Source organism: Babylonia areolata, chromosome 13 (assembly GCF_041734735.1).
Source record: "Babylonia areolata isolate BAREFJ2019XMU chromosome 13, ASM4173473v1, whole genome shotgun sequence".
Classification (NCBI taxonomy): domain Eukaryota; kingdom Metazoa; phylum Mollusca; class Gastropoda; order Neogastropoda; family Buccinidae; genus Babylonia; species Babylonia areolata.
The window spans coordinates 13,186,176-13,210,464 of NC_134888.1; the positions used below are offsets into that span (position 1 = coordinate 13,186,176).

At 43.6% G+C, this 24,289-nt stretch overlaps 1 protein-coding gene across 3 annotated transcripts; it reads left to right on the plus strand.

Annotated features, from left to right (window-relative positions):
* The first annotated feature begins 8 nt into the window (after positions 1-8).
* LOC143289068 (ragulator complex protein LAMTOR4-like) lies at positions 9-15,317 on the plus strand. 3 transcript variants are annotated; one of them, XM_076597890.1, is made up of 4 exons: positions 9-103; positions 10,385-10,498; positions 12,045-12,162; positions 13,230-15,317. In XM_076597890.1, exons 2-4 carry the CDS (start codon positions 10,421-10,423, stop codon positions 13,325-13,327), a joined length of 294 nt encoding a protein of 97 aa, XP_076454005.1. In that variant the 5' UTR covers positions 9-103; positions 10,385-10,420; the 3' UTR covers positions 13,328-15,317. The 3 variants fall into 3 exon arrangements, with proteins under 3 accessions (XP_076454005.1, XP_076454006.1, XP_076454007.1); XM_076597891.1 differs by lacking the exon at positions 9-103 and adding an exon at positions 105-168; XM_076597892.1 differs by lacking the exon at positions 9-103 and adding an exon at positions 1,856-1,879.
* Positions 15,318-24,289: the final 8,972 nt, after the last annotated feature.

Genomic DNA, 24,289 nt, shown 5'->3' on the forward strand with positions numbered 1-24,289 from the left:
CTGGCTAACTCAATTTTTTTCGTTCACTGTTCATGTGATAAAATCCAGGGGAAATAACTGTCATGATTGTGGTCAGCTGAACACTGTTCCTCCTGCCGTCTGGGTATGTGCTGACAAAATTTCTCAGATTTAATATTTACCTTCGCTTTGAAGAAAGAAGACTAAATGGTGATTTGTAATTTGATACTTATGATAGATATTAATTCAAGTGGAAGCTACTGATATGCATATTTGTGTGTGGAGGGGGTTGGGGGGAGGGTTTCTTTCAGAAAATATATTTTGGAACTGATGGAAAGTTACCATCCAAGTACGTTTCATCTTCTTCATGGGTATGGGCAGCCAACAATAACATGTCAAAGAATCCCCTGCACTAAGGAGAAGATGATACATAAGAATATATTTTAAAAGAAACTTCGGGTGTGAAAAAGAAAAGGCGAAGTCCATCCATCACCCCTTGCCCCTGATGATGTACATTTGATAATCCTGGAAGAGGAGAGCCACTCTTCACGTGGAGGCTGCCACGGTTGTTGTGATAGTTGTGTCTTCAGACACTTCCAGACATGTTCCATTCTTGTGCATAATTGTTCTGGAGAAGAAACCCGTCAGTATGTGATTCTAGTTGATGAAATGTCATGGAACAGAATTCGGGACCAGCATTTAACTACAAAACTATATTTTCTATCATCCTCAAGAGGCAGTGTATTATATATATATATATATATATATATATATATATATATATATATATATATTAACAAAGAATGAGGCCAGGAAATGAACTGATTAACAAATAGTAAAGAGTGGTAACTGTCTCTGTTCACAAGGTACACAACTTCAAGTCAGTGCTGCTTACCCTACCGATTCAGCTGGCACATAGGTAAATAAAAGGTACACTGGAACAAATCCAGACACTTCCGCAAAAAAGGAAGCACCGGGCCTGCCCTTATACCGATCATTTGACATGTCTGGGTTTGTTCCAGTGTACCTTTTATTTACCTGTGTGCTAACTGAATCGGTAGCGTAATCAATCATTGGCCTAAATGGAGATTTCATATCTTTGGTTTATGTAAATGACATTTTGAAGATTTTCATCACCACCTACATTTGAAATTGATCTTTTGGAACAACGGACTAATCTACCTACCTTCAACAGAAATCATCCTTCAGTTTATGGAGGGCATTTACTGATTCAGTGGGGAAAAAATTCACACAATACCCTATCCCATCACCACCTAAATTTGGAAGTGATCTTTTGGGAAAACAGCCTAACCTACCTACCTGCAACAGAAATCATCATTCAGTTTATGGAGGATATTTACTGATTCAATGGGGGGAAAATTCACACAATACCCTATCCCATCACCACCTAAATTTGGAAGTGATCTTTTGGGACAACAGCCTAACCTACCTACCTGCAACAGAAATCATCATTCAGTTTATGGAGGATATTTACTGATTCAGTGGGGCGGAAATTCACGCAATACCCTGCCCCATCACCACCTAGTTTGGAACTGATATTTTGGGACAACAGCCTAACCTACCTACCTTCAAGTTCAACAGAAATCATCATGGAGTTTGACGACAATTGCTGATTCAGTTGGGGGAGTGGAGGGGGGGGGGGGGGGGGCAACAAACAGTGATGATGATTAAAATAGAATAAGGTTGAATAGAACCTATTTTACAGTTGTCTCACAAGTCACATTAGAGAAACACTCTTTATTTCTTACCCATTAGTCTACTAATGTGTGCTGTCTGCATTTCACTTTTCAGGGTGTTCCTTTGTTGCTTTCACACCTGTATCAGAGACAGATGTACTTAGTGTGCTGAAAAAGTCTGCTCCAAAAACATGTGACCTGGACCTCCTTCCCACACCACTACTGTATGAGTGTTTGGATGTTGTTTTGCCTGCACTAACAAAAATTATAAATGATTCTTTAATTTCTGGTGTCTTCCCAGATATGTACAAAACTGCATTTGTTAAACCCCTGCTAAAGAAAGCCACTCATGATCACAATGACCTCAAAAACTTTTGCCCTGTGTCCAAAATTGTTCTCACCCAACTTTCAGACCATTTAGCATTGAACAACCTGTCTTCTTTTCAGTCAGCATATAGGTCTGCCCATAGCACTGAAACTGCTTTGTTGAAAGTAGTAGATGACCTGTTACTGTCTGTTGATGAAGGTAAAGTGTCTGTGTTAACTTTGCTCGATCTGTCAGCTGTGTTTGACATAATAGACCACAGTATACTCCTTTCCAGACTTACATGTTTTAGGGATTTACTCAACAGATCGGAATTGGTTTTCTTAATACCTATCCAGTGGTTTCCAGATTGTCTCTGTTAACAACAGTAAGTCTGATTCAACCCTGATCTCCTATGGTGTGCCACAAGGCTCTGTCCTGGGCCCCGTTCTGTTCATTCTGTACACTGCTCTTCTTTCTGATGTCATTTCTGGCCTTTCTGTTCTTCACCACTCTGTTGCTGATGATACTTGGCTACAAAAATCTGCAGAACCAAACCAAGTACACAGTCTGATTCTGTCAATGCAGGGTTGCATTCTCGATATTGAATCCTGGATGACATCCAAACTAAAGTTAAGTGATGACAAAACTGAAGTTACGATTATTTCCTCTGCAAGAATGTCCACATCACTTCTTTTTCTGTTTATGTGGTTGATGATGCCACAGTTCAGTTTTCTAAATCAGCAAGGAGCCTTGGAGTCATTCTTGGCTCAAACCTCAGCATGCATGCCCAGGCAGAGATGCATAGTCAGTTGTGAACTTGGTTACATCAACTCTGTCAGTACCTTTCTGTTGAAACCACTAAAACTCATATTCTGCTTTTGTGCTGTTACGAATCGACTACTGTAATTCTCTTCTCATAGGCTGTCCAAATAATCTTCTTCAGCAAATTCAAAAACTTCAAGTTCAAAACAATGCTGCCCATCTTACTCTGAGTCCCTCATACTGATCACATTTCTCCCCACCTCCGCGCTCTACATTGGCTCCCCATGAAGCGAGAATTAAATACAAAGCTATGTGTCTCTGCTATTCTGCTTTCCACTCCGCAGGACCTACATATCTTGCTGACCTTTTCAGTGTTTATGCTCCCTCAAGAAATCTCTGCTCTTCCTCTGACTGTTACCTTTTGAAACTTCGTGTCAATACAAGAACCTATGGTGAAGGTTTTTTCTTCTTTGCTGCTCCTTACATCTGGAACAACCTTCCTCATCATATCCGTGCATCTGATTCTATCTCTGCTTTTCACTCATCACTAAAAACTCATCTGTCTAAAACAGGCGTATCTATAAGCACTCTCAGCTTCCTTGTTCTCTAATACCAGCCATGTCAGATCACTTTGGATGCATGAAGAGTGGGAAAAGGAGAGTGAGGGGAGAGGTTTTGAGAAAGAGTGGGTCATGAATGATTTATGTAATTTGTAATATTTTTCTTTCTGAGCTCTTAGAGAGAAAGGGTGCTATATAATTGTACAATATTATTATTATTGTTATAAGTAGCTACATCTGAGAATGAGTTTTGCTCATATCTGCTGACAAGCATAACTTCCTTCTTTCCTTCCCCCTTCAATCCTTCCAGTATATGAATTAGTGAACACAGCCATCACTGACTATTCTTTCACTGAAACTGAAAGTCAGTGGGTTTTTTTTTTTGTATTATATACTACACACAGACAACAGTAACACCATATATACCCCTCCTTTACATTACCTACTGACTAGGTTAGCAAAGATCTGTGCTAATTGACATATCATTCTCTGCCTTTCATAAGTATTTAGTGGTTTACTATTCATCAGAATACTGTTTTGGTGTCATATACTGTACCATGTACCACTATCGGTTTGCTCTGCTTGGCCAAATTTCGCGCAGCTAACAGTGAAAAGATGAGCTGTCTTGCCCGGTCCGCTCTTAGCCAATCAAACACCTCTAAAAGCTATAAACGCTGAATCATTCCTTTGGCCAAGGCTCTCTACGCCATCTTGTCAGGTTTATGCTCTGTCTCGTCTTACGCTTTTTCTTGCTATTATGCGTATTCATTTGGCCTTACTTTGCTGCATGCGGCTTGTCTGTATTGTATTCTTACATTCTGTGTACTCGATTTGACTCGGCCCCCACGATTCGTTCGTTTTTCTCTACCTCTAAGTCGATCCTGTCTTTCCTTTCTCTGTTGGGGGTTGGATTTTCGCTGGGTGCCTAAGCGCGGGTGCCATGCCTCGTATGCCATCCCACGAAGGCAGGGATCATGAGGCCGGGATTGAGACTCAGCAAGAGACTCTCCCAGGCCTGGAGCTCATGATTCCTCCCGATACGGACCGCGGCGATGTGTCTTTAGACACTGATCGCGGAGGCGACTCTCGTACCAGTAAAACGGCCATGAAGGGGACCGGGGGGAAAGGGGTACAAGCGTTGCCTCCCGAGGTGTCCCAGCGCGAGGCCGGGATGGGGGGAGTGGCAAGTCCTCTCTTGGCGGTGGGGACTCGCAGCTAGGCGCGAACTCCCAAGCGGAGGCCACGTCCGGCCGTTAACCAGGTCCCCACTCGGAGACGGCCCTCAGGGGCCCCATTGCTGTTTCCCCTCCTCCCTTCTCTGTCAACCCCCCTCCCCCACCTCCTTCTGGGGGCGAGAAAAATTTGGTTCAGGGGGGGGGGTGTGTGTGGGGGGGGGGGACTTCTACTTTGCCCACCCCGGGCCAAGCCACCCCAGTCATCACGGGAGGGGATTCGGGGCGCATGGCAACCTGCTCTGCAGGTCTTCCCACTATCCAGCTGGTCTCCCCTGCTGGGGGAGGCCTGCGCATGTCAGGCGGTTCCGGGCAGTCAGCCCGCTCGTCTTCGGGCGGGACTGACACCCAAGTTGGACCTGATCTCCCTCCTACTTGGCCAGGTTTTTCCCTTCATGGAGGACAAGGCGCCAGTGACCCTTGGGGTTGGGGTCACAGGATGGCTGGTGCCCATGGGTGGTTACCCCCATTCTACCCGTACTGGGGCGCACCTATGGTGCACGCTGAGTTGCTGGGAGGACCAGAGGCCAACCCCTTGTCCGCTCCCCACCGGACCCAACCCAGCACATCTCACAGGGTGACACACACAGCCCCGACAAGTGGGATCAACTTCTTGTTGGTCAGGTCGAGCTCCTCGACCAATATTGCCACTCAGTCCACAAATCGGTCCTCTGTCAACCCACAGGTTACCTCCACGGTCACAACGGCCTCCTTGTCAGGACCGACGGCTGCTGAGGGGCCCCGCTCAGCCCGGAGGAGCCTGCAGTTCCCACCTACCCAGCCCTTGGTCCTACAGGGAGATGAGTGGGTGTTTGCCCCCTCACAGCACTCGTGGGTCCCTCTTGCATCCTGGGACGCCCTCTCTGAGAAGGTGTGGCACCCACCATCCCAAGCATGGTTGGACCTACGGTCCACACGCTCCCCACCCGCTTCAGGCGTCAAGGACATAACAGCTGCGGCCATGGTCCATGCTCGGGATCGTCCCAGCTCATCCCGCTGGGCTGACCACAGCTCACAGGACACCCCAGTGGGTACATCCACTTGGGATGGCACCCAGCAGGGGATGGACTGCGAACAAGAGTGGGAGCCCTGTCTTGCTCTTCGGATGAGGACGAACAAGCGGATGAGCACTCTTCGCCCCCATCCCAGGGGGACAGATTGAGCCCGCGCCTCCCTAGGGACCAGCCTGAACCAAACTCGGACTTTGCTGAGCTCGAACTGACCCTCCCCAATAGGGTCACGCATGCCGAATCAGTCCCTCAGGCTACTTTGTTACCCTTGACCCTCCTTAGGCCATGTGACTCTAACTCCAGAACCACATGGCGACTCAGAGTGCCAGAAATGGCACAGGAATGGCTTAATAAGCCAGCCCGCACTGTCAGGGATGCTGCTTCCATCCCTCCTCCAGGCAGGGAGTCCCTCTCTGCCCCGGGCGCTTTCTCCCCGGGCAAGTTCCTTAAAGATTCCTCCAAGGGAGGGGTTTGGTCCTGGTACACACAGGACCACCCTGCCTACAGGGAAGCAGAGCCCTCCGTGCAGGACAGGATGTTGGTCTCACAGCGCACCACCTTCCCCACGTCAGCTACTCTATCCTTTAAAACGTCAGCAGAGTGGGACAAATTGGCCCGCCGCTGCCTCCTCGAGGTTTCCGCAGCTTATACCTTCTTTGACGCGTTCCTCCACAGGGCCAATGAGCTGTGGGAACAGCGTCTGGTTAATCAGGACATGGGGTCTCCTTCCTCTGTCCTGCCTGGCCTCTTCACCGACCAGAGGTTAAACACTTTTGGCAATAGGATAGCATCTGGTCTCACAGCAGCTGCATACACAGCTACCAGCCTTCACTTCAATACTGCGCTAGCGTGGTGTGATGCCGTTCTACGCCTCTCTAACATTCCTGTAGAGGAGAGGGCTGCCCTGCAGTCCATCCCAGCACAGCAGCACTCCCTCTTCGGCCAGTATGTGCCCCATTTTGTCAGCCACAGGGCAGAGACAAACAGGGAGGTGGCCTCATATTTAGCCCACACCTCCCAGGGGCGCCAGGGTTCTATGCCATTGAAGAGACCGGCCACCAGGGCCCCTCAATATACCACACCACCTAAGTCAAAGCAGTGTGCGCAGAATCAGCGGCAGAGGAATAAACCACCTCATGTCCATCCAAGCCGACCGGCCATGCCCAAGGCCAGAAGGCAGCACCCCCAATGACTGGGCCCCGATTCAGCACCGCCAGTCGTTCAGCCCCTCCAAGTAGGAAACTTGTCCCAGCATGCACATCAGTGGAGTGCTCTGGGACTCAACGACTGGATTGTATCGGTGCTAGAGTCAGGGTACATGCTGCCTTGGGTAGAGGACTCAAGATCCACTCCTCCTCCTTATGTGCCCAACTCGACAGAGCAGGAGAGCATCTTAGAGAAAGAGATATCACACCTACTCCTCATAGGGGCGATATCTCAACTCTCGGACCCGGGCCCCGGTTTTTACGGCCGGTTGTTCATGATTCCAAAGGTCTCGGGAGGGTGGAGACCAGTCTGGGACTTGTCCCCCCCCCACCTCCCACCTCAGCAAATTCCTCCCCAAAATCAAATTCAAGATGGACACACAGGCACAGATTCGGGAGACCATTCAACAGGGCGATTGGGCTACCTCTATCGATCTGAAAGATGCTTATTTTCATATCCTCATCCATCCAGCATCCCATCAGTACCTGAGGTTCGTGTGGAGGGACAAGGTGTTCCAGTTCTCGGCCCTCCCATTTGGTCTGTCCCTTGCCCCTTTCCTGTTTACCAAGGTGGTGCAGGAATTGGTGTCCATCGTCCGGTCGGAATCCATTCGTCTCTGTGTGTACCTGGACGACTGGCTTATCCTGGCCCAGTCGCAGGCCCTGTGCTAGAGTCATATGGCCAGACTTCTAGACCTTTGCTTCCAACTGTGCTTCCTCATGAACCAGGAGAAATGCGATCTGTCCCTAGTTCAGTCCTTCGACTTCTTAGGGATGAGATTCGACACGCGGTCTATGATAGTCTCTCCGACGCCAGATCGCTGGGACCATCTGGCAGGCCTCCTCAGCCACTTGCGCCATTCCTCCCAAGCAACAGCGCTCTTCCGACACAGGGGGTGCCCATAGCCCCACCTACTCTTCAGGTGGCACTCTTCACAGACGCCTCCTCCCTGGGCTGGTGAGCCCACATGGACTCATTCCATGCAGCAGGGACTTGGTCCCCGGAGGAGCGCCTATGCCACATCAATGTTCTGGAACTGGAGGCAGTTCGCAGGGCTCTCCTGCACTTCATGGGGGAGACCATCCGCTTGTTCATGGACAATACGACGGTCGTATGTTACATGAACAAAGGGGTGGGAGCACACTCGGCAGACCTCTCCCTGCGGACCGAGTCTCTCCTCCGTTGGTGCCACAGCAAGGGCATTGCACTTTCAGCGAGACACATAGCAGGAAAAGCCAACATCTTGGCAGATGCTCTCAGCAGGTCCAAGAGTATCATCCACACAGAGTGGACCCTGGACAAGGACACCCTTCAGGGGGTGTGGGAACGGTGGTTTCGGCCAATGGTGGACCTTTTTGCCACAAAGTTCAACAAGAGACTTCCCACTTATGTCTCTCCAGTCGCCGACCCAGAAGCGTGGGCAGTGGATGCACTCTCTCTAGACTGGAGCAGTCTGATTGCCTACGCTTTTCCTCCCATTCCAATTCTGTCCAAGGTGATACGGAAAGCCAGATTGGAACGCCCGCAGCTGATCCTCATTGCGCCGAAATGGCCAGCCCAGCCCTGGTTTCCAGACCTTCAGTCCCTGACACATGTTCCACCCCTGGAACTTGAAACCAAATCTCATCTGCTGAGGCAGCCTCGTTCGGGCATTCCTCATTCCAATCCTCAACTGCTCCACCTGCACATGTGGCTGCTGTGCGGTCGGAACTGTCAGCATCACCATTGAAGCCTTCGACCCCTCGGTCGGCCTCTGTGTCGGCTGCGCTGACCCACGGGGGTGCCTCCTCTGACCTCCTCTCCATAGTCACCAAAGCAAGGAGGGAGGGAATGGAGACTTTGTATGACTTTCGCTGGAAAAAATGGTTGCGGTGGTGTACAGTTCAGGACATTCCCCCTACTAACCTTACGAGCATGCAGCTGGCCAACTTTCTGGCTCACTGCTCCTCGGTTCTCAACCTGTCTGCTAGTTCTGTGCGAGGGTACAGGTCTGCCATCTGTACCGTAATCAAACAGCTAGGTGGTCCCGCCTTTGAAGCGGATTTCCTGCTCAGAGAGGTGGCTAGGGGCGCATCTCTGAAGGAAGCTAGAAACCCCAGAAGAGTGCCCCTCTGGGACTTGTTCCTGGTGCTGGATTTCATTCGAAAACAGCCCTTCGAGCCATTGGGGACTATTCCTTTCGACTTGCTCACCCTCAAGACCACTTTCCTTCTGTTGCTGGCCACAGGCCGTCGTAGAAGCGAGATTCATGGTCTTAGTGGAATGCCACAAGATCTGGCCTTCCACAGAGATGGTTCCATCACTCTTCATTTCCTTCCAGAGTTTCTGGCTAAGAACCAAGACCCCGAGGTCCCTTTCCCCTCTCTGAGGGTCAGACCTTTGTCTGATATTTTTGCCCAAGATGATGAAGATAGGCATCTCTGCCCTGTTCGGTGTCTCAAATACTATTGGGATAGGTCTCGCCATAGGCGTTCTTCTCAGAGGCGTCTTCTCATCTCCCTCAGTGAGAATTACAAGAAAGACATCACTGCAGGCACCATTTCCCGCTGGGTTTCCCAAGTCATTCGTAGAGCCTACTCCCATGCACACAGAGATATCAGCTGTCTTAATCCCAGAGCACACGAAGTGCAGGCCCTAGCTACTTCGGCTGCTTTCCAGCACTCAGTGCCACTGCAGCATGTCTTGGAGGCAGCCTTCTGGTGGTCTGAGAATCCCTTCATCAACTTTTAGCTCAGGGATTTCCATATGACCAGGGCTGACAGTTCCAAGGGGATTTCCTTTGTCGCGGCTAACACTGCCGTCTCGGTTACAAGGGCTCCCCATACGAACCAGTAGGCGTTGCCCTCCTCCATTTGCTTTAAATTCTGCATCAGTTTGACATGGTACAGTATATGACACCAAAAGGAGGAGTTTGTATTATACTCCATGTTTGGTGATACATATACTTAACATGTCAAACTCGAATGCCCGCCCGTCCGTCCCCGCGTCTCCGCCGTGGTTCTCATGGGGCATTTTCTTCGATGGCCACGGAATGATTCAGCGCTTATAGCTTTTAGAGGCGTTTGATTGGCTAAGAGCGGACCGGGCAAGACGGCTTGTCTTTTCACTGTTAGCCGCTCGAAATTTGGCCAAGCAGAGTAAACCAATAGGCCTAGTTTGCATCAGCTTGACATGGTAAGTATATGTATCACCAAACATGGAGTATAATACAAACTCCTCCTTTCTGTGTTACATGATATAATACTCTTTTGTGGGGGAGGATGTCTGTTTTTTTCTGTTTTTGTTTTGTTTTGTTTTTTTGTTTGGTTGGGTTGGGTTGTTTTTTTGTTGTTGTTTTTGGGGTTTGGGGGTTTGTTTTTTTTTGGGGGGGGGGGTTATCCTATTTTCCTTTTGTGTGTGTGTAGTGCAAAGCATATGACTTAAGAGATGGAAAGTTGATAACGCTAATGCTGTTATTCATGATTTTATTATTATTGTACATTCACTCAGTCAGCAACTTTCACATGTATGGAACTTTTCAAGCACGTTCCAATGTAAATTGTGCACAGAAAAGCAGCCGCTCTTCACCTTGGATCTACATAACATTTAGGCAACCACATTCTGCCCTTCAGGTGAACACTATCCTAGTCTTTAAGTGTACTTTGCCTTTTAGGTCTGATTGCAAGAAACAAACAAACGTTGATTGAGAATGGCTGGACAAGGCATTGACCGAATCCCAGACTCACTCGGCTATCTTGTCCTCACAGAAGATGGAGCTGTTGTCAGTGTGAGTATTACTTTTCTTGTTGCTGTTGTCTCAGGCCAATTCTTCTTTTCTCCTGATTTCATAAACAAAGTGGTCAAAACTAAGTCAGTTTGCACATACACATGTTCTCTTTCTCATTTGTGAGCTAACAATTGTTCACTTGTAGTTGTACTTAAGTACAACAAGGCTTCCACTTGTATGATCACTTATACTGTGCCATACAGGCAGCCATAGTCCATTTTGGAGGTTGTGGGTATACAGGTTGATCAAGGAGATTGAAAAAAAATGTTTGTTGTCAGTCTTTTAAGTGGGGAAAAATTGTTATTACTAGAGTATTTGTTCAGTTGATATTCTTGTCAGTCGTGCTTGTTTGAAAATGAATACATGCATGAATTACATGCATTGTAATAAAAATACTAATATGCTTGAATGGCATACCCACAAGCACAGGCATGCACACACACACACACACACACACACACACACACACACACACACATATCTGTGTTAAAACATGCTTACTGTTAGTGTTCATGTGTGTTTTGTTATGGGGAAAGTGTTTTTGACCCATGGTGTGGAAGCGTACAATAGTTGTAAACATCACATCACGTCACACCACATGTTTTTTATATACAGGTACTAAGGTAACAGCTTTGGTACCAGCAGTTGTGGTGAAGAGGTGAACATCACAAAGTGACAAACTGGAAAGCTGTGTGTTTGAACCCCATCAGAAGCATGTCATGGTGGGGTTTGTCAGCCCGTGGCCATTTGTGTCCCACCCTTCAGGAATGCTGCTTTGAGACTGTTGCTCCAGTTTGTATACCAGCACTCTAGTTGTCTGTATCTCTCATCTTTGTTGATAGCTGTCTGTGTGTGCTGGCACTTGGGGATGGAGCTGGATAGGGAGGGGGAGGGGGGCTGGATCTGGCTGGCTGTGAAAAAGTCAGATTGAGCAGCTTTATGGATGAAATAGCTGAGTGGTTAAAGCATTGGACTTAAATCTGAGGGTCCTGCATTTGAAATTCCTGTCATGGCATCTGATGGGTAATGGGTGGAGATTTTTCCAGTCTTCCAGGTCAACAGATGTGCGGAACCCCTTTCGCATGTCTGTGCATTCAGCAGATTTGATAACACTTGTTAAAGATACCATCACCCATGTTAGAATTTGGTGGGTTATGTCTTATGGAAACAAGAACAAACCCAGCATGCACATCTCCAAAAACAATGAATGGCAGGGCAAACACTGCCATGAACTTATAAGCCCACTCATACATTATTTAGTGAATGTGGTAGATACAGCCCACAAATGCAGAAGGATGAGCAGCAAGAGGGTAATACAAGCAGCAACCCCCCACCCCCATCCCCACCCCCTAAAGAAAAAAAGTGTATGAACTAACATGTATGCACTGAATATATTTTATGATTCAATAGGTGAAATTAGTGTATACGTCCCTCTGCGTGTGGTTGTGTTTATATATATGTATGTATGTTTGTCATTTTTAGCTGCTTTCATACTATAAAATCACATGAAATTTAATACATTTGTGACTTTCAATGTGGTGATCAGTCAGGGGGTGAGCTGGAGAATGAGGAAGGGGTGGCGACAAAGATCAGCAAAATGGTGATGACTGCTGTTCGCCTGATCAGCGCCAATGACAAAAAGGATACCTTTAAACGACTTACAGGTGAGGTAGTATAAAGATATCCCTGTTTTGTCAAGGTGTGTGTGTGGAGTTGGAAATGCGTGTTGTCTGTGTTCATTTCTTTTGTTCAGCGCTTAGACTATTATTAGATTTTTCTTCATTTTCTTTTTGTTTGTTGGGTTTTATGTTTTTTGTTGGGTTTTGGGGGGGTAGTTTTATTGTTTGTTCATTTTGACTTTCTCAAGTTGCTGTTATCTGTTTGTTATGATAGTTCTTGTTTCTTTTTGGGTGGGTTTTTTTTTGTTTTGTTTTGTTTTGTTATTGTTGTTTTTGAGAGGGGGGTGTTGTGTTTTGTTTGTTTGTTGTTTTTTCTTGGCTTGTTTAGTTTTGGGTTTGTTTTGATTTTTTGTGCCTTTAAAAGTAAATGTGTTTAATGGGGTTTTTTCATTTTTCTTTTTCTCGTAATCATCCTAACAAGTTTGTCAAACGTAGAGGTGACAGTTTTGATCAGGCTCCATGTCAGAAATGTTCTTACATGTCAGACCATTTTCAAATACCTCAGCAGTAATAGAAATTGAAATGCCACCAGTCATGTTGTTACTTTTTCTTCAAATGATGTGACTCGTCATTCATTAGGTCTGGTTCTTTTGCGGACCAAAAAGAAAGTTTAATGAACTTCTGTACCATTGTTGTTGTTGTTTTGTTTTTTTGTTGTTGTTTTTGTTTTTTGTTGTTGTTTTTTGTTGTTGTTTTTTTGTTTTCTCCCTTTAAAGATTAACTATCAACTATATTGACAATGTCATACTTGTTATACAAGAACAATAATACTGCATGTGAAGGTACATAATTATATATATATATATATATATATATATATGCCAAAAACAATACTGAGTATACATGAAGTCACATGATTTACCCTCCCTCTCCCTCTCTCTCAGCCCTGATATGGCCCTGTGTGTTTAGCTGGACTGTAAGCAACAATAATCATAATGGGTATAAATATTTTGCTTCATCTCTCTCCTCTCTGTCTCACACAAACACTGTGAAGTAGTTAGGCATGGTTCTGTGTGACAGTGGTATAGCAACGGCCATTGTTCTCTTTGCAGTGGTGTACGACAACTTCCTGTATGCAGCCACCGTGTCAAACCATAAGATCCTGGTGAGCAAGCGGAAGTACGTGCCACAGGACCCTGTGTCAGCTTAGTCAACATTGAGAGTCATGGAACTGCTTTATTTCCACTGTACACTTTGCTTCATATAAATTGTCATAATATTATCATGCTTTTGTTTTATGTGTCTTGAAAAAGGAACATGTCTGGAGAGGATAAGTTTACACATGCGAGCACATGCACGCATGCGTTCGCGCCCACACTCTTCACACTGACACACACACACACACACACACTCTCACACGGACACATACTCACACTCACACGTGCACACACACACACACACACACACACAGTCACGTTTGTGTATGAAGCCACATATTTGTGTATGCAGCCATGGACATGTGTGTACATACAGCTGATATGGTATTGCTGGTCATATTGGTGTGTGTTGATCGGTGTGTGATGCATGCATGTTCATGCTTTATTACTTTTTGGGACTATAATGTATTTGCACACACACACACACACACACACACACACACACACACTTGCTTGTTCATATACCTATAGATGCACACACATCTATACACATAGCATGTTGGCTCTGAATGTGAACATGAAGCAAAACAAAAAGAAACAGACTAAAGAACTGAATGAGTAGTAGAAAAGCAATTATATTGACAGTCAAACATGATATAACAGTACTAACAGACACACTGGTTGCATGTATCCATGTGATTTAGGAGATCAGCATGTTAGCAGGGAATGAGAATGTGAAACTGTGCTTGGGAGCAATGGTGTTAAGTGTGTGCAGCTCAAAGGAAATGCATCTGTTCATTCCATAACGTTTGCTCCCACAGATGTTTGTCAACAGATACCTTGCACACTGAAGACTTGGCAAGTGCTGTCTGCCTGTCTTAGTAGTGTGCATTTTGTTAGTGTGAAGTGTTCGGCTTCAGCAAAGTGTTATTTGTTATTGCCATCGGAACAATGTCCTCATGACTCATGGATTTGGTTTCTGTTGGCCATACACACTATTCTTGATTGACTTAATGTGTGTGTGTGGATGTTTTACACTTGTAGTGTTTGCAACTATTGTTTCTGTTTTTCTTGTGGGGATAGGGAGGTGACAGGGGGTTGTGGCTGGATGGTGGTTGCTTCTGTTCCTGCCTGTGTGTGTGCTGAGAAAATGGAGGTGGCAGAGAGTGAAGATGGTAATGGAATTGTTTCTGTTTGTGCCTATGTGTGTGTGAGGTGTATGGTGAAGAGATGGAGGAGGCAGGGAATGAGGAGGGTCAGGGATGTCTGTATTGTGTGCAACTTGGCCACTGATTGTACTTCGAATGTGGACTTACTGGGCTTGTGTTTGCTGCTTTGTTAAACCATAGGCTGGTTTGTCTGTAGAATGTTCATCCACTACTTGCTCTGGTTTAACAAATGAATAAATAAATAAAAACTCTCTCTCTCTCTCTCCCTCTCTCTCTCTCTCTCTCCCTCTCTCTCTCTCTTTTCCTTTTACTAGTAATTTGCTAAACAAGCATATTATGAAGCAGAATTTTGAAACTGGAATTTATGAACATATGGGTAAAATAATGATTCTAAATTTGAAGGGAAAAAATATATTTATATAATTGTTCTTAGTTGAATTTTAGCAAGTCTCCCATAGCCTTGAGATTGTGTTAGTGGTCGGTAGGCTCAGAGCACCATAATTTATTTAGCAAGTCTTGAAATGTCTGGGAGAGCTGGGAGATGAAAAAAAGAGTAAAGTGGAAGATGGAAATATTGTAAGTCTGTAACTTTTCTCTGTGAATACAAAGTTTGTTTGTAAAAGAAAATTTGCAGTTATGAAATTTTTGATGAACATTTTTTTTTTTTCACATACTTCATTCACGAGACAATTTATAACTGACATGAGTTTAAGTGTAGTGTAAACCAATGATTAAAGAAGGGGAGAGAATTAATCATTTTTGTGTTTTCTTTCATTTCATCCTGGTTGTGTGTGCCTGTCCTTTTCACAGATTTATTTGTAAGTATTATTCCATTGATTATCAGATTTGCATTGATTAAAAATGAAAGAAATCATTTTTGTTGTGTGTTTACATGTACTTATCTGCACATGAAAACCTAAAACCTGATTTTGCATTCTGTAACCCAGGAAAGGACACAAATTAAACTACATTGTGAGCAAAACATGGGCAGCCTTGGTTACATTCAATGGTGTGATCAAAGCCAGATCTGTACTGCACAAACTAATCCAGGAAGTGTCTGCTCAAACAAGGAAATAGACAGACATTGACAAAGGAGCTTCTAATAACAAATTCAATCGGTGGGTCGGCGTTTCATAGTTTGAAAACAATGGACTGGATGACAAGCATAGGCAGAGGAGCTTCTATTAAATTGAAATGGTAGATTGATTTTTCATAGCTTGAAAACAATGGATTTGAGGGCAACAAGACAGAGGAGATTCTATTAACAAATTCAAGTGGTGGGTTGACTTTTCATGGTTTGAAAACAATGGATTGGAGGACAGGCATAGGCAGAGTAACTTCTGTTAACAATTTCAAGCAGTGGATTGGTTTTTCATTTTTGAAAACAATGGACTGGAGGATGCACGTCAGCATGGGGAAAGATCCCACTCTGCTTTTGCTGAAGTACCTGATGGCAGCATGAGCCTCTGGTATGTGATGCAGAACCACTGACTTGGTGTCTAGCTGTCAGCAGATCACTGACATGTGTGTACACACTGAAATGTTGCTGGAAGACAGCTAGCAGCACAATACAGATTGATATGAAATTTGAATGTAAAAAGCTATTTTGATGCGATGTCACCCATGTTTCCATGTATTTTTTTCATGACATTAAACTGATTCGGTTGATTGAGATTGTATGGGAACACTGTGAATTCTCTCCCCTCACCATAATCGAAGAGTAACAATTATAATGATAAAAACATTTTATATAGCATCATTATACAAACATAAGCAACCTGCTTAGCGCTCTACAAATCTAAAAACAAATCAAATAAACATAAAATAATAGTTATAAAATCACAATCATTTGTATTATAAAAGCACAATGGCACACACACACACACACACATGCATGTCCGCATAAGTGTTTGTATGTGTGTGGTCTGTTTTTGCGATGGCTTATGATAAAGAAGTCAATTTAAATTTTTGGCGCCAGTGATGAATTTCTTTTTTATGCGTGCATGTGTGTGAACCCTGTGTATGTGTATTGTGTGTGTGTCTGTGCATTGTGTGTGTTTGTGCATTCTATGTGTATGTATGTGTGTGTGTGACCATGTGTTTGTATTTGTGTGTTCATGTGTACATATATATGTGTGCACTCTGTGTTTCTATGAATTCATGCTTGTATTTGTATGCTTTGTGTGTGTGCATCTGTGTGTGTGTGTGTGTGTCCGCCATGTGTGTTTTGTATGTGTATGTGTGTGAGAGAAACAGAGAAAAGTAGTGAGTGTGAGAGAACATGCTGGCAACTGAAGCACCAATCATGCGCACGCACGCAGAGTGACATTCAGATAAACACACTTAAGTGTTCGTGGGCTGCAACTCTCACGTTCACTCATCAATGTACAAATTTTATATGTTTGACTGGGGTTTTTTATTCCCGCCACTGACAGCCATACTCAATTTGAGGTGTATGCTTGCAATATACATATATATTCCTACCCTGTATTCTTATTTCCACTACCCGCTGTACACTAACATTGTCTGCAGGATCTTTGACATACAGAATTGATCTTCTGCATGCGTGTGTGCATGAAGAGGGTTCAGGCACTACTTGCAAGTCTGCACATATGTTGACCTGGGAGATCAGAAAAAATATCCTCCCTTTACCCACCGGGTGTACCAAAACCGGGGATTGAACTCCAGAAATTTGGGTGAAAACGTTAGTCCCGTGTTCTACACCATATGGCCACTATCAGTATCATCCATCATTGATCAGTATAAGAAAGGGATACACTGGGGGAAACTGTGGCCAAGACAGAGCAAGAAGCAGACACACACATGAACAAATGCAGGCACGCACATGTACAAACACGCACACACAGAGAACACAGGTCATTAATAGTCAGTAATGACGGCTGACCTTCCAATTTGAAGATCCAATCTGAAGAACTGGAAGCGAAAAACAAGCTTATCGACAGGTATCATAAAATGACGTGATGACTTAAGCATTCACAGCCGTCTTGTCAATGAAGTGTTTGTAGGCATGCTTGGGGCGGACTACAAAAACAAAGTGAACCAATATAGGCCTACACCGTGTGCAACAAGTGTACAAAAAGTAGAGAAGCTTTCAATGTTTTTCCTCATTGATATATTTTTTTATTAGAAGTTTTTGAAAATGCTATGTTTGAAATGTATTCTTGAAGCAGAGGGGGCACACTCTCATGAAGGACCACCACGGTCATAAATAATTCACTTATACCCCAAAAACGGAGTATGGCTGCCTACATGGCGCAATAGCCGAGTGGTTAAAGCGTTGACTTTCAATATGAGGGTCCTGGATTCGAATCTCGGTGGCACCTGGTGGATAAAGGGTGGAGATTTTTCTGATCTCTCACGTCAACATATGTGCAGACCTGTCAGTGCCTGAACCTCTTTCGTGTGTATACGCAAGCAGAAGATCAAATATGCACATAAAGATCCTGTAATCCCTGTCAGCGTTCGGTGGGTTATGGAAACAAGAACATACCCAGCATGCACACCCCCGAAAACGGAGTATGGCTGCCTACACAGCGGGGTAAATAAACAACAATATTTTTTTTTTTTTTTAATAAAAAAAACGGGCATGCACGTAAAATGGCAAATATTACATCAGTGTATATGTGTGTGTGCCTGAAATCTGACTGAATGACAAATGAAACGAATAAATGAGCGCCCAATGGCAGCCGTCAGTCGGCTCTACCCAGGCAGACAGCCTGTTGTGTAAATGACCCTATGTTTGTAAAGCGCTTAGAGCTTGGTCTCCGACCGAGGCGGATAGGCGCTATATAAGTACCCACATCAATCAATCAATCATACACGTGGAAACCCACTCGCGTACATGTATACAAGTGAACGTGGGAGTTGCAGCCCACGAACGAAGAAGAAGACGATTCATTTATTAATTCATTGATTTGTTCATTTATTCGCTAGTATTTCTAGTGTATGTTATTTGTGCATTTTAAAGCTGTCTGTATTATGTTTACTTTCTCCTTTATGTCCTATCAGTTCACCTTTCCTCCTGGCAATGCTTTCAGTTCTGCCTACAGTGGAGTGCTTCGGCAAGAAATTTGGAGCTGTTTCTTTTTAGCCCAACGCTCAGCTTATATCACAGATTGACATGAGCTTACATTTGGGCCAACAGCAAAGTGACAGATCTGTATGATCAATGGTTTCTCCACTAATTTCACTGGGAAGTCATTTATAGCTTAGTCTTTTGTGAAGGGCTATGACTCTCAAACTGGGAAGCAAGACTGCACTGGCTCTTCGTGCTGCAGCCTTGGGGGCTAGTTGGCCTGTGGGAACCATCCCAACGCCGACTGTCCAAAAACCCTCTTGCCGAGAGAGTGGGGATAACTCGAGCAAGACATTCTCCGCTTTAATCCAGTTTTAGCCCGAATAGTTGGGACAGCAGTTGCCTCCTCTGACTGACCATCATTCATTCTCGTTTTTGAGCCCGTGTTGCTCCGACAGAAAGAGGAAGAAACACACACACACGAACACAGGGATGGACTCGGAAACACACACACACACACACACACACACACACACACACACACACTCACTCACGCACGCACGCACACGCACACGCACAGAGACGGACAGAGACTGAGAAACAGATAGGGAGAGACACGAACAGAGGGACAGACAGACAGAGCATGGCCTTCGTGAAGCATGGCCTTCGTCTTCTGATGAGAAGCCACGGACAGAGACAGACTACCACACAGAGAGGCAGACAGACGGAGAAGTTGCCGGCCCGATGCCGAGCTGTCAGCCTCTGACCTGAACTAGTACACTGCCGATCGGTGCTGTCCCACGTGTGCAGGATTTAAATCCAGACCAATAGCTACGATAATGATGCTGATGATTTTGATAGAGCATCTTTTTATTTATTTTTATTTGTTTGTTTTATTTTTTTGTATGAATAAACCACAATGTACAAATCATTTGTCAGCTTTATGTATCGAATATAATTATCATAATTACCCTTGTGGATTTTTTCAAAATAATTCTGTGAATAAGGTGTGTGTGTGTGTGTGTGTCAGTGTGTGTGTGTGCGCGTGTGTGTGTGTAACCTCAGTTGCATTTTGTCCTTCAATTATGACGTGCTCTGCACGTGTCTTTCTTCACTGGCCGAAAAAAACCCACCACCAACAAAAACCAACAACCACTTGAACAGCAAAACAAACAGAACTTTACAACGACACCAACAACAAACACACACCACAGAGAGTATCTGCATCTTTTCTGTTTTTGACTCACTTGTGTAAACAAAGTGAGTCTATGTTTTAACCCGGTGTTCGGTTGTCTGTGTGTGTGTGTGTGTGTGTCCGTGTGTCCGTGTGTCTGTGTGTCCGTGGTAAACAAACATTGACATTTTCTCTGCAAATACTTTGTCAGTTGACACCAAATTTGGCATAAAAATAGGAAAAATTCAGTTCTTTCCAGTCATCTTGTTTAAAACAATATTGCGCCTATGGGATGGGCACAATTTTTTTTTTTTTTTTTAAAGAAGCCTAATTACATGCAAACTGCATTTACTGTTATATTTATATTATTTGTATTCTCTAAACTAGGCACTTTGACCTCTTATTCTGACACAACAACAAGAGGAGTCATTATTATCATGTTTTGTTCAAACAGGAGCTTCTTTTGCTTAGCATGGAATTTTTATTTATTTTGCAAACGTTTTGGTGCAGATAGTAAAAAAGGGAAATTACTCTGTAATTAATGCTAGGGGACTTAATTCATCACAAGTGAGTCTTGAAGGCCTTGCCTCTCTTGTTGTTTTTATGTACCTACATCCAGCTGGTTTCAGGTCTGGCCCTGACTGAGCTGTTAACACACGGGCCTGGAAGTGGAGGGGATCAACCCTGTCATCACATGATGGATAGGGATGGAGATAGTGACTTAGCTGCCATGGAGATCTACTTGGATTTGAGACGAAACTTGATGTGATGGGACTGTCGTTCTTTGTTCTGCTTCCTTTCGTAACGGAGCCAGAGAGAGACGGAGAGAGCGAGACCCGTGGCCGAAGACGGGCGCCGAATGGTTTAAGTGATGGACTTTCAATCTCAGTGTCCGGGTTCGAATCTCGGTGACGGCGCCTAGTGGGTAAAGGGTGGAGATTTTTCCGATTTCCCAGGTCAACATATGTGCAGACGTGCAAGTGCCTAAACCCCCTTCGTGTGTATACGCATGCAGAAGATCAAATACGCAAGTTAAAGATCCTGTAAACCATGTCAGCGTTCGGTAGGTTATGGAAACAAGAACATACCCAGCATGCACCGCCCCGAAAACGGAGTATGGCTGCCTACAAGGAGGGTAAATGAATTTTTTTTAAATTAAAGGTCATACACGTAAAATGTTACATGTCTGACTAGTGTGTATGTGTGCCGCGTGCCTGAAATCTGCCAATTGAATGACACAGGAAACGAATGATCAGCGCCCAGTGGCAGCCGTCAGTCGGCTCTACGCAGGTAGGCAGCCTGTGGTGCAAATATGAAGCGCTTAGAGCTTGGTCTCCGACCGTTGATAGGCGCTATATGAGTATCCATATCAATCAAACAAAAAAGACTAGAGACAGAGAGGGGGAGAGAGAGAGAGAGAGAGAGAGAGAGAGAGACCCGGGACCGGGGAGAACGAACAAAATTGTTTTAATGAACTTTGGCCATGGACCACAATTCAAAACCAGGGGACTGGGGGTGGGCATGGGAAGGGGTATTACAACACTTGAATAGATGACACAATATCATAATATTCATGGACTTGACATTAATTCTACTTAATTAGGTCTGAGTATATGATTTCTCCTTTTGATCGCATGGAAAATAAATTTTGATACATGGAAATTTCTCTGCTTGTTGTTCGATCGGAGAAGTGAACTAAGAGACATGTTTAAACAGTCTTGAAGAAACTTTGTCCGTAAATCATTATATACAGAACAAACAAACAACAAATGGTATTCATCTTCTAGTTCACCTTGGCAAAAAGGACAATGCTTTAAAACATCATTTTCAGTGTACATATTAACATTGTTATTTAAAGGAAGCACATTAAATCGGCCTGAGACAACGCCACTCTGAAACAATATTCATCAGCATTTGTTATGTATTTTTCTTTTTCAAATACAACTTTGAATGATCTGTAGCATGAATATCTGTCTCTATCACTAATAGTACCCGACCATTCTTGAATGAAGATATCTATAAGTCTTTGCTTGAAAGTAATAAGAAATCCTTTCACATCACCAACACCCTGTTGCAACCACACAAAATTAAAACCTGTTGTACATAATATTTCTCTATGTTGAGAAGCCCAACACTGTTTTCCATTTAAATCTAATCCAAGCAACATCTGATAAGCCATGTAAGGCAATCTATTTTGATCCATCTGTAGTATTCTCAACCAGTACCTTATAACATTTAATAATGAGTTTATAAATAACGGATATCTACCAAGATCACCATAAACCACTTTGTTTGGTGTTTTCACTGGCACTCCCAAGAATCGCTTACATGCTAATAAATGAATTTTTTCTACATTCTCTAGTCTATTCATACCCCAAATTTCAGATGCATACAACAGAACAGGCTGTACCTTTACATCAAATATTTTGAAAAATACTGCATATGACATTTCTTTATACTTTTGAAAAGCCTTCACAAGGCTCGTGGTTGCCCTTTTGCCTTTCACAACAAGAGAGAGAGAGAGAGAGAGAGAGAGAACACTGAACACTGAATGATTTTAATGACTTAGGCCAACAGCCCCAATCAAAACAAATGCAAACAAAACACATTTCTGATAAAAGCAGCAAAAACAAAATGCAGAGAAAAATTACGATGGTTTCGCAAGACAGAAGAGTCGAAGTCAGAAAAGATTTCGTTGAAACAAAGAAAGAGTACAATAGGTTTAAACGAGACAAAAAGCGGAAATTCAGACGAAATAAAGCCAGATCTTTGATGAACAATCTACATAACTCATCTGCTTTCTGGAAAGAATTAAAGGGTATAGCAGGTATGTCAAAATCAAAGGTTAATGAAAAGATTGATATATCCGAATGGAGTCACCACTTCAAAAGCGTGTTTTGAAGCAAGGAGTACTATATATCAGTTCCAAACGAGATGTCAAATAAAGCAGACAATATTCTCAACAGAAAAATTACAGAAGATGAGGTGCAACAAGCGGAAAGGAAACTAAAGACAGGAAAGGCTTGTGGGGATGACGGCATCACCGCAGAAATGCTTAAGATCAGCGGGGGGAAAGGAGTGAGTTTCCTGACAAAGCTTTTTAACTCCATCTTTGACAAAGGGGTGTATCCTACAGAATGGGCAAAGGCCATCATAGTACCAATCTACAAAAAAAGGGATATACATTCAGCTGACAACTACAGAGGAGTTTCGTTGCTAAGAGTTATCAGTAAATGTTTTACATCTATACTAAACTCAAGGCACATAGAGAGAGACTGACAGGGGAGGAGAGAGGCGTGCATATATTGACAGTCCATACATGTTTGTTGTTTATAATTGATATGTGTCAAATAATCACATGTTTTTCAATAAATGTGCACGATATTTGTTTTTATAGTTAGGGATGCTTTTTACAGTGTTCACATTTCATTATTATTAATGTTAGTAAGCCATTGGTCTACTAAATTTGCTAAATTTGTTAGTGCAGAATGACATGAGTGATTTGCTTTAAATCCAGTCTGATTTGGATAGAACAAGTCAAAATTATCAAAATGCTTAAGAATATGTTATTTATATGATATTCCAGGGGATTTGATAATACTGGCAAAATAGAAATAGAAGTTTGAAGGTTCAGAGCGATCGCCATTCTTATACATAGGAATAACTTCAGCAGTTTTGAGCGGTTTTTTTAATTTATTTTTTTGTAATACTTGAATTATGTATGTATGTAAGGGATTTTGCTATTATAGGAGCTGAGAGTTTTAATATTTTTCCGTCTATGCCATCAAGATCTCTTGTACTTGTTTGTTTTAAATGGATCACAGCATTATAAACTTCATGTACACACATTAAAAGAATATATAATGTGGATGATTTTTTTTTTTTTTTTTTTTTTTTTTTTTTTCATTATTGATTGACAGAATTCTAACGGAGCATCTAGAGAGTTAAGGTTTGATTTGTCTGATTTTATAATTGAAGTAGCTATGTTACAGAAATGTGAGTTAAGTTTATATGTGGATATGTCTGTAAGTGATGTAACTTGTGTGGCTCTATTCTTATTATTCAAGTGATTTCCACAAAGACTTACTGTCAGACTTAGAAGTGATCAACTTTTGAAAATATTTCTTTTTCGCTGAACGTTTCAAGTTATTTACTGCATTTCTTTGTTTTTGAAAATCTTCTCGGGTTCCAGTTGAAAAAAGAAAATCTCTGAAATCAGTCGATGGCGTCTTCTATGTCTCTCGTTATCCACGGCTTTTTTAGACTGATAGAGGGAGGGAGAGAGAGAGAGAGAGAGAGGAGGAGGAGGGGAGGGGGAGAGAAAGGGAGAGAGACACACTCTGAACAGTCTACTGATAGCGTCCGACTCAGGAAAAATTTCCCTTCTCACTCTTCTCGACTTGTCAGCCGCCTTTGACACGATAGACCATTCAATCCTTCTTTCCCGTCTTCATTTTACATTTGGTATCAACGGCACTGTTCTAAACTGGTTCAAATCTTATCTCACTGATCGATTCCAGTCTGTCATTGTTGATCATTTACAATCTGAACCCAAAATCGAACATGGAGTCCCACAGGGATCTGTTTTAGGCCCAGTGCTCTTTACACTGTACGCTGCTCCTCTCGCTGAAATTAT